At 47.0% G+C, this 13,486-nt stretch overlaps 1 protein-coding gene across 2 annotated transcripts in view; it reads left to right on the top strand.

Annotated features, from left to right (window-relative positions):
• The window catches only part of BCAR1 (BCAR1 scaffold protein, Cas family member), a 55,236-nt gene extending 50,911 nt beyond the window's left edge, over positions 1–4,325 (top strand). For both annotated transcript variants that reach the window (XM_081963015.1, XM_081963016.1), the window contains exon 7: positions 3,524–4,325. In XM_081963015.1, the coding sequence (XP_081819141.1) occupies positions 3,524–4,042 (519 nt within the window). In that variant the 3' untranslated portion in view covers positions 4,043–4,325. The remainder of the gene's footprint in view (positions 1–3,523) is intronic.
• Positions 4,326–13,486: the final 9,161 nt, after the last annotated feature.

Genomic DNA, 13,486 nt, shown 5'->3' with positions numbered 1-13,486 from the left:
ACTACTGTATTACTGCAGTTATGAATTTCCACCTATGTTCTCCTTTCCTGCAAGGATTACCTGCATGTATCACAGTTTGCTAAAAAGTGGGGGGGAAACCCATGTCTTTCTGAAACCCAACAGGTTACTTCAACAATGGCAGGGATTAAACCCCAACATTTTGGGCATCAAACGAGCCACGGTGGTGCAGTGGTTAGAGTGCAGTACTGCAGGCTACTTCTGCTGACTGCCGGCTGCCTGCAATTTGTCATTTTGAATCTCACCAGGCTCAAGGTTGACTCAGTTTTCCGTCCTTTCGAGGTGGGTAAAATGAGGACCCAGATTGTTGGGGGCAAATAGGCTGACTCTGTAAACCGCTTAGAGAGGGGCTGCAAAGCCCTGTGAAGCAGTATATAAGTCTAAGTGCTATTCCTTCCTTCCTTCCTTCCTTCCTTCCTTCCTTCCTTCCTTCCTTCCTTCCTTCCTTCCTTCCTTCCTTCCTTCTTTCCTGTTAGAATGCAGTATTTCAGGCTAACTCTACCCACTGCCAGGAGTTCAATTCTCACTAGCTCAAGGTTGGCTCAGCCTTCCATCCTTCCGAGGTGGGTAAAATGAGGACCCAGATTGTTTGGGGGCAAATAGGCTGACTTTGTAAACCGTTTAGAGAGGGCTGTAAAGCACTGAGAAGCGGTATACAAGTCTAAGGTCTATTGCTGTTGCTATTCTTTCTTGACGGGTAATCTTCAATGCCAAGCTTCCAAGTAACATGTCCCATGAAATAAAGTCCAAGGCATCCATTTCCCCTCGAAGTCTGTTTATTAGGAACATATCAGATTGACAAGGACTTGGTATAATTCCAACTCTGGCCAGGATCCAGAATTGCACCCAATAAAAAGCAAAAGTTTGAAACTTCCCCTCTAAGTCACAATCTCCAATCAGTTCTCAGTCCATCAGTCCAGGGACTCCAAACTCCACCTTCCTTCAGCTGCAGGCATCCTCGTTGTTCCCACGGGAAGGAACGCCACCTAGACATAACATTCCCCCTTTATCTATGTAAAAAAAAAAACCACTTTTTTTTTCAACAGTTAGAGAGTGGCGAGCCTGAAATACCGTTAATTTCCTTTACTTGCAAACGTTAAAACTAAGAAGAAATAGACAAAGGCTACAATAAAATATGGCTACACATATGTAATCTTCGGAGTCGACACTCAACTTACGACTGGTCATTAAACGACCGTTCAAGGTTACGACGGATTTAAAAAAGGATGACCTGTCCTCAAATGTATGACTGCTTCCATGATCACATTTGGGATGCTTAGCAACTGACTCACATTTACGATTGGTTGCAAGCAGTCGTAAAATCGAGTCCGGTCATGTGGTGCTTCAATTTATAACTGCAGTGACTTACAACCAGGGGTGAAATTCAGCAGGTTCTGACAGGTTCTGGAGAACCGGTAGCGGAAATTTTGAGTAGTTCGGAGAACCAGCAAATGCCACCTCTGGCTGGCCCCAGGAGTAGGGAGGGAATGGGGATTTTGCAGTATCCTTCCCCCAGAAGTAGAGAGGGAATGGGGATTTTGCAGTATCCTTCCCCCAGAAGTAGGGAGGGAATGGGGATTTTGCAGTATCCTTCCCCCAGAAGTATGGAGGGAATGGGGATTTTGCAGTATCCTTCCCCCAGAAGTATGGAGGGAATGGGGATTTTGCAGTATCCTTCCCCCAGAAGTAGAGAGGGAATGGGGATTTTGCAGTATCCTTCCCCCAGAAGTAGAGAGGGAATGGGGATTTTGCAGTATCCTTCCCCCAGAAGTATGAAGGGAATGGGGATTTTGCAGTATCCTTCCCCCAGAAGTATGAAGGAAATGGGGATTTTGCAGTATCCTTCCCCCAGAAGTATGGAGGGAGTGGGGTTTTGCTGTATCCTTCCCCCAGAAGTATGGAGGGAATGAAGATTTTGCCTATCCTTTCCCTGCCACACACCCCAGGCCACGCCCACAGAACCGGTAGTAAAAAAAATGAATTTCACCACTGCTTACAACCAAAATTCTGGTTATGATTGTAAGTCAAGGACTACCTGTACTTATGTAAGAGTTTGACCTATTTCCAAAGCAATAAATACCGGATTGTTGTGTAGCCTTCTTTGGTATAAAAAATGTGTTTGATCAGCCTAAACAGCTGATCAAAGTGTCACTTTGTGATCTTTTTTTTAAAGAATTTTATTGGGTTTTAAACATTTATGGGAAAAGGTAAGGGGATACATAGAAAATTTTGGCAGCTAGTGGTAGAAATCCCTCCAAATCTCACAATTTTTACAATATTAAAAACAACATATAAAAGATAAGCAAAAAACAGAATCTTATTCTACATTGTGTCAACCATGTGTTCAATCATTTTTCCTTTATCACTTTCTAGTATACCAACAATTACAAATATTTCAAATACTTTTATTTTTGTGACCTGAGCCTTTTCGATATTGCTCCTTCCTCCCTGTCCCCAGGTAGAGCCACAGCCCCTCCCCTCCTTCCTATCTTGTACCTTGCTACTCTTTTCACTACCTTCCCTGTGTTCATCCTCTAGGAGTGTCACTTTGTGATTTTTCAATTGGCAGTTTTATAATTCTCATTAATTATAGCATCTCCTGCCTTTCTGCCAACAGTTTGCTACTGTATTTCCCCAAAAATAAGACCCGCTCTGATATTAATTTTTGCTCCAAAAGATGGCATTAGGGCTTATTTTCCACTTAGGTCTTATTTTGGGGGAAATAATGTGTCCATCGGGCTGATGATCTTAACTGGGGCTTATTTGGGGGTGGGGCTTATATTACGAGCATTCAGAAAAATCATGCCAGGGCTTATTTTCCAGTTACTGTATTTTTCAGAGTATAAGACGCTCCGAAGTATAAGACGCATCTAGCTTTTGGGGAGGAAAACAAGGGGGGGAAATCTGCTTCTGCCTCCCAGCAATTTGCCTCCTTGCAACAAACAGCAAACAGCACAGACAATATACACTGTTTGTAGTGTTACATTTCAGACTATACTTGTACAGATGCTGTTAAAATTGATGTGGTTTCTGGAAGTATAGTTATTCTCTGCTATTTAAAAGAAGATACAATAGCACCTCTTCAGATCAAGCATTTAATATAGTTAATAAACTGCCATAATGTACATTTCTCCAATTCTTTGCTATTTCTATGGGTCAGGCACACATGCACAGAAATACACCACAAACAGTGTATTATTGTCCGTACTGTTTGCTGTTTGTTGCAAGGAGGCAAATTGCTGGGAGGCAGAGGCAGATTTTTTCCCCTTGTTTTCCTCCCCAAAAGCTAGGTGCGTCTTATACTTCGGAGCGTCTTATACTCAGAAAAATACGGTAGTTAAAATACCACGTGCCTAAATGATCTTAATGATCAACTTAATTAACTCCTGTGCGGACCGATAATTGCAGCCTTTGCAGAGAGTTATTAGGGGGTGTAGAGTTTTCCGTTAGGTCTGCAGTCAGCCCAGGAGACAGGTTGGTTTTCATCTTTGCCCTCTCCCCACAGCTGAAGCAATTTGAGCGACTGGAACAGGAGGTTACCCGCCCCATCGACAATGACCTGTCCAACTGGACACCCCCACAACACTACCCTCACGTGCGGGGCGGCGGCACAGCCCTGGGGCCCTCCGACCGGCAGCTGCTGCTCTTCTACCTGGAACAGTGTGAGGCCAACCTCACGACGTTGACCAACGCCGTGGACGCCTTCTTCACCGCCGTGAACACTAACCAGCCCCCCAAGATCTTCGTGGCGCACAGCAAGTTTGTCATCCTGAGCGCCCACAAGCTGGTCTTCATCGGGGACACTCTGTCTCGCCAGGCGAAGGCCCAAGAGGTCCGCCAGAAGGTCACCCATTACAGCAACCTGCTCTGCGACATGCTCAAGGAGATCGTGGCCAGCACCAAGACAGCTGCCCTCCAGTACCCGTCCCCAGCCGCTGCCAAAGACATGGTGGAACGGGTGCACGAGTTGGCAAATAGCACTCAGCAGTTCCGGGTGGTCTTGGGGCAACTGACAGCCCTGTGAAGAAGCGGAGAAGTTCTTGGATGAGTAAATGGACTGTAAAAATTTTGTCCGGTTCCCCTACCCGCTGAAGAAGGGCCTGTGAGGGACACTGACTTCTCCTTCCTTGGTAGACACAGACCATGTCAGTCCTGGATCCCTGACCCCCAAGTCTGGCTGAAGCCAAGAAGATGGTCCCATCCCTTGCAACGATTGTAGAGGGCAAATAATTATATTTTCCTGTTTGATTCCAGAACTGTTTGGCTAATGATCGCTATTTAAATCAAATAAAGAAACTTACAATCCAGTCTGTTGGGGCCTAAGAGAGACTCCTCTCCATGGGGCATGAGAGAATGTGAAAGAGAGGTGGGGGGGTTGGCTTGTCTGCCCCCAGTTTGGGTTTTCCTGAGTGATTGGGAGGAAGTGGAGGGTTCTGTGAGCAGGGGTGAAATTCAGCAGGTTCTGGAGAACCGGTAGTGGAAATTTTGAGTAGTTCAGAAAACTGGCAAATACCACCTCTGGTTGGGCCCAGAATGGGAAGGGAATGGAGATTGTGCAGTATCCTTCCCCTGGAGTGGGGAGGGAATGGGGATTTTACAGTATCCTTCCCCTGGAGTGGGGAGGGAATGGAGATTTTGCAGTATCCTTCCCCTGGAGTGGGAAGGGAATGGAGATTTTGCAGTATCCTTCCCCTGGAGTGGGGAGGGAATGGGGATTTTGCAGTATCCTTCCCCTGGAGTGGGAAGGGAATGGGGATTTTGCAGTATCCTTCCCCTGGAGTGGGGAGGGAATGGAGATTTTGCAGTATCCTTCCCCTGGAGTGGGGAGGGAATGGAGATTTTGCAGTATCCTTCCCCTGGAGTGGGGAGGGAATGGAGATTTTGCAGTATCCTTCCCCTGGAGTGGGAAGGGAATGGAGATTTTGCAGTATCCTTCCCCTGGAGTGGGGAGGGAATGGGGATTTTACAGTATCCTTCCCCTGGAGTGGGGAGGGAATGGGGATTTTGCAGTATCCTTCCCCTGGAGTGGGGAGGGAATGGAGATTTTGCAGTATCCTTCCCCTGGAGTGGGGAGGGAATGGAGATTTTGCAGTATCCTTCCCCTGGAGTGGGGAGGGAATGGAGATTTTGCAGTATCCTTCCCCTGGAGTGGGGAGGGAATGGAGATTTTGCAGTATCCTTCCCCTGGAGTGGGGAGGTAATGGAGATTTTGCAGTATCCTTCCCCTGGAGTGGGGAGGGAATGGGGATTTTGCAGTATCCTTCCCCTGGAGTGGGGAGGGAATGGAGATTTTGCAGTATCCTTCCCCTGGAGTGGGGAGGGAATGGAGATTTTGCAGTATCCTTCCCCTGGAGTGGGGAGGGAATGGGGATTTTGCAGTATCCTTCCCCTGGAATGAGGAGGGAATGGAGATTTTGCAGTATCCTTCCCCTGGAGTGGGGAGGGAATGGAGATTTTGCAGTATCCTTCCCCTGGAGTGGGGAGGGAATGGAGATTTTGCAGTATCCTTCCCCTGGAGTGGGGAGGGAATGGGGATTTTGCAGTATCCTTCCCCTGGAGTGGGGAGGGAATGGAGATTTTGCAGTTTCCTTCCCCTGCCTTGCCCTCCAACCACGCCCACAGAACCGGTAGTACAAAAAATTGAATTTCACCACTGCTCTGAGGATTTCTGAGCTAATCCTGTTGGTTGGCAGCTTCTGTCCATGGGCTTCCGGGCTTGGAGAAAACAAAGCCAGCAGCCGTAGTGCTTGGAAATTCCTACCAAGGTTTCAGAGCATAATTTTCCCCAGGGTCACCCAGGCTTTAAAAGGCCTTAATGTAAAACCAGCCTTTTCCCCTCCTGAATTTAAGCATTTACGTTACTTTTTTTAAAAAAAGATTTTTGGCTTTACTGGAGCAAAGCCAACCATTTAGCACCCTGCAGAGTGGGCTTCTCCAGGAAAAGGAGAATTTGGTATGCTTGTTCCAAAAGGGAGGATTCAGCTCCATCATAGGGAATCTGTTTCAGCCATGCATGTCCACATGGGGCACTGAAAAACCTTTGCACAATCCATGTGCTACTAAAACTCTTGTCGTCGTAATCTTTTACGTGGCCGAAATGGTGTATTATAGGGCAACAAGTTTTGAACCAAGATACCTGAAATGGGCTAACTTACAGAATACCGTATTTTGGGGAGTAAAAGACGCACCTTTCCCTCCCACACCCTAAAAGAGCGTAGAAATGTCGGTGCGTCTTTTACACCGAATGCAGCCATTTGTGGCCTCCCAAAGTCCTGCCCCTGCATCCCATTTTTGTGAAAAGCGGACCGTTTTTGCCTTCCCCCAGCCTCAAGGAGCACTCTGCAGGCTTCAGCGGGGCTAGGGAAGGCAAAAACACCTCCGTTTTTGCAAAAAAAGGTTCTGTTTTTCACAAAAATGGGGGCGTTTTTTGCCTTCCCCCATCCCTGCAGAAGCCTGCAGACTGCTCCTTGGGGCTGGGGAGGACAAAAACTTTTTTTTCTTACTTACCTCTTCGAAATCATGGTGCGCCTTATACACCGGTTTGTCTTATAGTCTGAAAAATACGGTATGTCCAAAATCCGTATCTCCCAAGGGAATGCAATTTGGGAAAGATGTGGCTGCTTTCAGTGCTACTGGCTGCTGCTGCTGTGGTCACAGGATCTTCATTTTCAACTGTCTGTGACAGTTTCCCAGGCAGTCTGGCATTCCCTTGTTCCCTTCCCCACTCAACAGCACCACCTACCTCTCTGCTGGGAAGAGAAGGGAGATTTCCAATTTCCTGCAGATTCCCACAAGGAGATCTTTAAAAAATGGGCATCTTGTTAGAGGTTGCTCCTGTTTTTTTGCCCGATCGTAATTATTCTGTTTCTCCGTTTAAGTGAGGAAGTGTCACTGAAAGGGTAACCGAATGGGACACAGTTTGTCTAGCGTCCCATTAAGATTGTCATCTACTCCGTATGCCTCTCTTGGTGCCCAAGAGTAACCCCTTGCGGGGAATAAAAGAAAGTTGCAGGGGAGGGGAGGATGAAGAATTCTCTGTAACACCTGAAGGCAAGACAAGGAACAATAGATGGAAACTAATCAAGGAGAGAAACAATCTAGAACTAAGGAGAAATTCCCTGACAGTGAGCACAATCAGGGGAACAGCTGACCTCCAGAAGTTGTGGGTGCTCCATCAATGGAGGCTTTTAAAAAGTAACTGGACAGTCACTTGTCTGGAATCATATAGGGCAGTAGTGCAATTCAGCCAGTTCTATCCGGTTGGGTCGAACCGGTAGTGGTGGCAGCAGGAGGCTCCACCCACTACCTGGACATCAGCTCTGCGCATGTGAGGAAGGTCCTGCGCCTGTGTGGAGGTGGCAGGCGTGAGCGCTCACATTTGTGAACCGGTAGCGAAGGTAAGTTGATTTCACCCCTGGTGTAGGGTCTCCAGCTTGAGCAGGGGGTTAGACTGAATGACCTCCAAAGTGGTCAGTGGAAGGATTTATATTCCTTGCAGGCAGCTGGTCATTTGCATCCTTTTAGAGCAGCGATGGTGGACCTTTTTTGGCTCGCGTGCCATAAGTGGGGGGAGTACAGGGGGGTCGTGTGCAGGCGTGCTGCACCGATAATGCAATGTGCGACTCCCCCAGTGCGTGTGTTTGCACTACAGGCGCTCCACCCCGTTTTTTGCATGCCTTTTTTGCCCTCCCCAGGCTTCAGAGGCTTTATAGGAGCCTGGGGAGTGACTTCTGGTTTGCTCAGAGGGTCGTTTTGAGCGCTCCAAAGGCTTGAGGGATCTTCAGGAGGCTTCCCTGAAGCTTCCGGAGCAGTCAAAACGACCCTCCGAGCAAACTGGAAGTCCGTTCCTGAACTTCCGGTTTGCCCATAGGGCCGTTTTTTTTGCGCTCCGGAGGCTTCAGGGAAGCTCATGAAGAGTCCGGAGGGCCTCTGGAGGGGGCAGGGGAAGCTCTTTTCGCCCTCCCCAGGCTCCTATAAAGCCTCTGGAGCCTGGGGAGGGCGAAAAATGGCTTTAAAAAAAGGGTGCGTATGCACGCTGGCCAACTGACAGGGCAGCGCCTCGCGTGCTCTGACAAATGGCTCCGCGTGTCACCTGTGGCACACGTGCCATAGGTTTGCCATCACTGTTTTAGAGGGTCGTTGAGGCCACTTGGAGGTTTGTCTATGTCCTCAGGGTCACCTGAGTGGAGCAAAAGGGTGTGGAGCCTTCTTGGAACTGCTGAAAGGACTATGCTTTCTTCCCTGTGTCCCTTCCCTGTTGAACTCAGGCGCAGGCTGTTGGGGATGAGTCTGCCCTGCCTGCATGTCAAACTGAAGCGCAAACGGATCCTGCAGTCTGCAATTTTTCTGGGAATCCATTCACACCCCTGGACCATTCAAAGGTCTTCATCCTAAAACACATAGCTAAAATTCTATGGAGATTCTTCCATCATCCAGGTCACGGTTCTCCCAAAGGGGCTTTTTCAGACCTCAACTGGACGCTCTTGTTTTTTTCTTTGGAGACGTTTTGCTTCTCATCCAAGAAGCTTCTTCAGCTCTGGATGAGAAGCGAAACTTCTCGCCTCCTGAAGAATCCTAGGCAGGTACTGGTGTTCTGCCTCGACAGACCTCTTCAGACAGGATTTTCAAAAGGCAGGAAGAGAGAGAGAAAGAGAAAGAAAGAGAAAGAGGGACGGAGGGAGAAAGAAAAAGAAAGAGACAGGGAGGGAGAAAAAGAGGGAAATAAGTTCTGTTTGTAGTTGGTCTGCCTTGGGTAACTTCTTTTTTTAAAATTATTATTATGCATTTTCCTTTATTCTACATCATATTTCCACCTCACACATCCTTACGACCAATGTGCTCTCACAGGGAGGGACTCCTCCAGGTGCCATCCGCCAAGCAGTGCCAGCGGGCGGCGCCTAGGAGTAGAGCCTTCTCTGTGATGGGCCCAACCCTCTGGAATGACCTCCCTCCCGATATTAGAACTACTAACGACCTCCGCTCCTTCCGACAGAAGCTTAAGACCCACCTGTTCCAATTAGCTGGCTTGACTGATGTATAGTCCCATCTTTAACCTCCTGGCAAACATCTTACTGTGTAATTTTTAAGGGAAATTTTAATTATACTTGTATTTTAATTTAAATTTGGTACAGCACATTCTACCTCCTCCGTTTATATGTTTATATGCTTATATGTTTATATATTTATGCACATTTATATTTTGTATCTATATGGTTTTTAATATGTCTGTACACCACCCCGAGTCCTGTTTAGGAAAGGGTGCAGTTTATACATAAAAGTTAAAAAAATAATAATCAAGGAGAGAAGCAACCTAGAATTAGGGAGAAATTTCCTGGCAGTTAGAACAATTTATCAGTGGAATAACTTGCCTCCAGAAGTTGTGAATGCCCCAACACTGGAAGTCTTTCAGAAGATGTTGGATAGCCATTTGTCTGAAATGGTATAGGGTTTCCTTCCTAGGCAGGAGGTTGGACTAGAAGACCTCCAAGGTCCCTTCCAACTCTGCTATTGTATTGTATTGTATTGTAATCTACTTTCGTTATTAAGTCTCTAATCTCTGCACCTGTTATCTAGCCACTTGTACCATAAGTCCCATGTTGAGTAAGACTCTGTTTCCCCTTTAAGTCCCTTCGTTAACCTGTCCAGCTTGGCACATTCTAATATTTTCTTTATTGTCCTTTCGTCTGTAGGTATACTTCCCACATTTTGTGCATATGTCATCCTAACCCCCGGGTGACTTCTTGAAACCAGCTGCAGAATGTGGGACCTTAAGGTTGCCCCCTAGGAATGAGAAGCTGTGAGGGACAACCCATAATTAGCCTGAAGAACGAGTTTTGGCAGGCTTACACGATCTCTTTCCAGAGCATTTGCTCCTTAGGGGACACATTTATTTTGTTAATTTATATCTTCTCCAGGAACTTCATTCAGCCAGTCCCTCCCTCAGTTTTCTTACAACAACCCTGTGAGGTAAGCTGGGCCAAGGCTTCTCACCCATTGAATCTCTGTAACTGAGGGAGGACTTCGCTGTGGAGGTTGGAAAACGTCAGCTACAAGTGGAAGACTTTTCTAGGGCCCCGGGGAAGAATTCCATCCCTGAGAACAGCTAATTAAATTATATTGACGGTGGCCCAGGATTAATGAGAGAGCTTGGATTTTCTGTAGGTGCCTTTAATTGTTGTGTTGTCGATTGCACTCATCTCTTCTTCAGGACTCATTTATCTTAATCTTGAGGATGAATTCCACTCCTTCACATGGACAGAAGAGGTGGATGGAGATTTTGGCCCAGCCAATGCTGGTCAAGAATACCTACTAGGTCAGCCCAGATTTTTCTTTTAGGGAAATATTTCAATTTTATAGAGCTGGCGGAGAGTTGGGGGGGAGAGGAAGAGAAAGAACCCTGGAGAAAATTCACCTTCTTTGATCGGGTTGTGCCACTGGAAATTGTCTGCCCAAAACAGCTGGGCCTGTGGGACTGAAAGCCAAAGCTGGAAGACCAACTAGTTCAGTGTTGGTGAATCTTAGGTCACTAGGAGGTTTAATTGTGCCCTCAGGGTTGAATCAGGGTGCAATTGGTTGTGCAATCTTCTTGCAACTGCTGAAAGAGATGATTAGGGGACTGGGGGCTAAAACATACGAAGAACGGTGGCAGGAACTGGGCATGGCTGGTCTAGTGAAGAGAAGGACCAGGGGAGACAGGATAGCAGCCTTCCAATATTTGAGAGGCTGCCACAGGGAGGAAGAGGTCAAGCTATTCTCCAAAGCCCCTGAAGGTCCAGAGAAGGAATAATGGATGGAAGCTGATCAAGGAGAGATTCAACCCCCACCCAAGCAGGAGGCCCTACACCATTTCTGATAGATGGCAGCCCAGTCTCTTCTTGAAAGCCTCAGTTCTAAGTTGCTTCTCTCCTTGATTAGTTTCCACTCATTGCTTCTTGTTCTACCCTCAGGTTCCTTGGAGAATAGTTTGACTCTCTCTCCTTTGTGGCAACCCCTGAGATATCGGAAGACTGCTATCCTGTCTCCCCTGGTCCTTCTTTTCATTAAACTAGACGCACATTCAATGGGAGAATGCTTCAAGTGGGTGCATGTATGTGCCGTAAACTGGAAGACCAGCTGCACGCTGTCCATGTGCGCGCCGGGGAAGATGATTTTCCTGTTTCCGGCACACGCATGTGCAAAGGCCACCTGGTCTTCCGGTTTATGGCATGCATGCACATGCAAAGACCAGCTGGTCAGTGGGCATGTGTGCGCCATCTTTCCGGCATCTGCATGCACACCGGGCGGCTGCTCTTCTGGTTTCCCGCATTCCTGCACATGTGAAGACCAGCTGGCCAGCATGTTGCAACCAGGAAGGGCAACAGGAGATGGCTTACATGCCTGGAGAGAGGGCTTTGCGTGCCACTTCTGATGGTTCTCCATCGCGGAACTAGTTGCTTGAAAATTAGCAGTTCTGATGTTACCTCTGGTTCCAGCTTAGCATTTTTTTCAGTAGCTCAAGTTTCCTGTGTCTTCAGCTTTGCTAAGAATTTTTTTTCCAAGTTCCACTCTCAGTTTGGAAAGTCCAGTGGAAACAAATCCCTTGTCCAATGTTAGAAAAATTATTCTTTCCAGCTAATCAGGAGTTACAAACGGGTTCCTTTTAAAATGCATAATTGAATGCAATTCCCTGTTTGTTAGGGCGACGTACAGAAGGTGCTTTTTCAAGAGGCAACTGGTCTTCAGCTCTGGAGCTAGGAAGACGCTTCTTGGATGAGAAGCGAAACGTCTTCAAAGAAAAAACTGAAAATCCAGTTGCCTCTTGAAAAAGCACTTTTGGGACAACTAGAATCTCCACCATCAGCACAGGAGCTGAATGGGGAATGGGGCCCAGATTTCCTGCCCCGAACAAGCATCTGCTTTTCAAAACCAGCAAGTCCACAATCCCAAGATTAGGAGCACGAGATGAGAGATCCAAATTTCGGTTCTGATCTGGCTGTGCTGGAAGGCTATGGGGGAGGGGAAGATGAGTGAGGACCCCATGAGATTATGTAGACTGGCCCTTCAAAGCCACAGCAGTGATATTTTGCCTCTCCTGAAGAATCAACGTGGTATATACAAAGCGATGAATTGGCCCCAAAGTGCCTCCAGTTCCAAGTTCTGGATTCTGTTCAGGATTTATTTAACTGCACCTTCCAGACTGGGTGAAACCAGGCTTAATAGCAGTGACTGTGAGAGGGATCTTGGAGTCTTGGTGGACAACATGTGAAGACCTGCGGGATCGCATCTCACTTCATACATCCCTGCGACCAATCCACTCTCACAGGGAGGGACTCCTCCGGGTGCCGTCCACTAAGCAGTGTCAACGGGCGGCGCCCAGGAGTAGAGCCTTCTCTGTGATGGGCCCAACCCTCTGGAATGACCTCCCCCCCGATATCAGAACCACCACCGACTTCCGCTCCTTTCGACAAAAACTGAAGACTCACCTGTTCCGTTTAGCCGGCCTGGCCCATTTATAGTTTTATTCTACCTCCTGGCAGATATTTTAATTGGGCAGTTTTTAAGGGTATTTTAATGTTTATTTGTATTTTATTTTACATATTGTACAGTCTACATCCTACCTCCTCCGCGTACCTATTTGTATATTTGTATATTGAATGTATATCTATATTTTGTATTATACTGTTTTAATATGACTGTACACCGCCCCGAGTCCTGTTTAGGAAAGGGCGCGGTTTAAAAATTTAATTAAATAAATAAATAAATAAATAAATAAATAAATAAATAAATAAATAAATAACCAGCTAAATATGAGCCAGCAGTCTGCAGCGGCAACCAAAAAAGCCAATGCAATCCTAAATTGCATTAACAGAGGGATACAATCAAGATCAAGGGAGATACTAATACCACTCTATAAAGCCTTAGTAAGACCACACCTAGAGTACTGCATCCAGTTTTGGTCGCCATAGTATAAAAAAAGATGTTGAGACTCTAGAAAGAGTGCAGAGAAGAGCAACCAGGATGATGAGGGGACTGGAGGCTAAGACATACGATGAACGGTTGCAGGAACTGGGCATGGCTGGTCTAGGGAAGAGAAGGACCAGGGGAGACAGGATAGGAGCCTTCCAATATTTGAGAGGCTGCCACAGGAAGGAAGAGGTCAAGCTATTCTCCAAAGCACCTGGAGGCCAGACAAGGAATATTGGATGGAAGCTGATCAAGGAGAGATTCAACCTGGAAGTAAGGAGAAATTTTCTGACAGTGAGAACAATCAACCCATGGAACAGAAGTTGCCTTCGGAAGTTGTGGGAGCTTCATCATTGGAGGCTTTCAAGAAGAGACTGGGCTGCCATCTGTCAGAAATGGTGTAGGGCCTCCTGCTTGTGTGGGGGGCTGGACTAGTTGACCTACAAAGTCCCTTCCAACCCTGTTAATCAATCTGTCTGTCTATCTGCATTGGGTGGGCCACCCATAAGCAAGACAAGTACGAGGC

Source organism: Natrix helvetica (assembly GCF_964273705.1).
Source record: "Natrix helvetica genome assembly, chromosome: 10".
Lineage (NCBI taxonomy): Eukaryota > Metazoa > Chordata > Lepidosauria > Squamata > Natricidae > Natrix > Natrix helvetica.
Note: the sequence above shows the minus strand (reverse complement) of the source record. Positions and strands in the feature narration are given on the sequence as shown.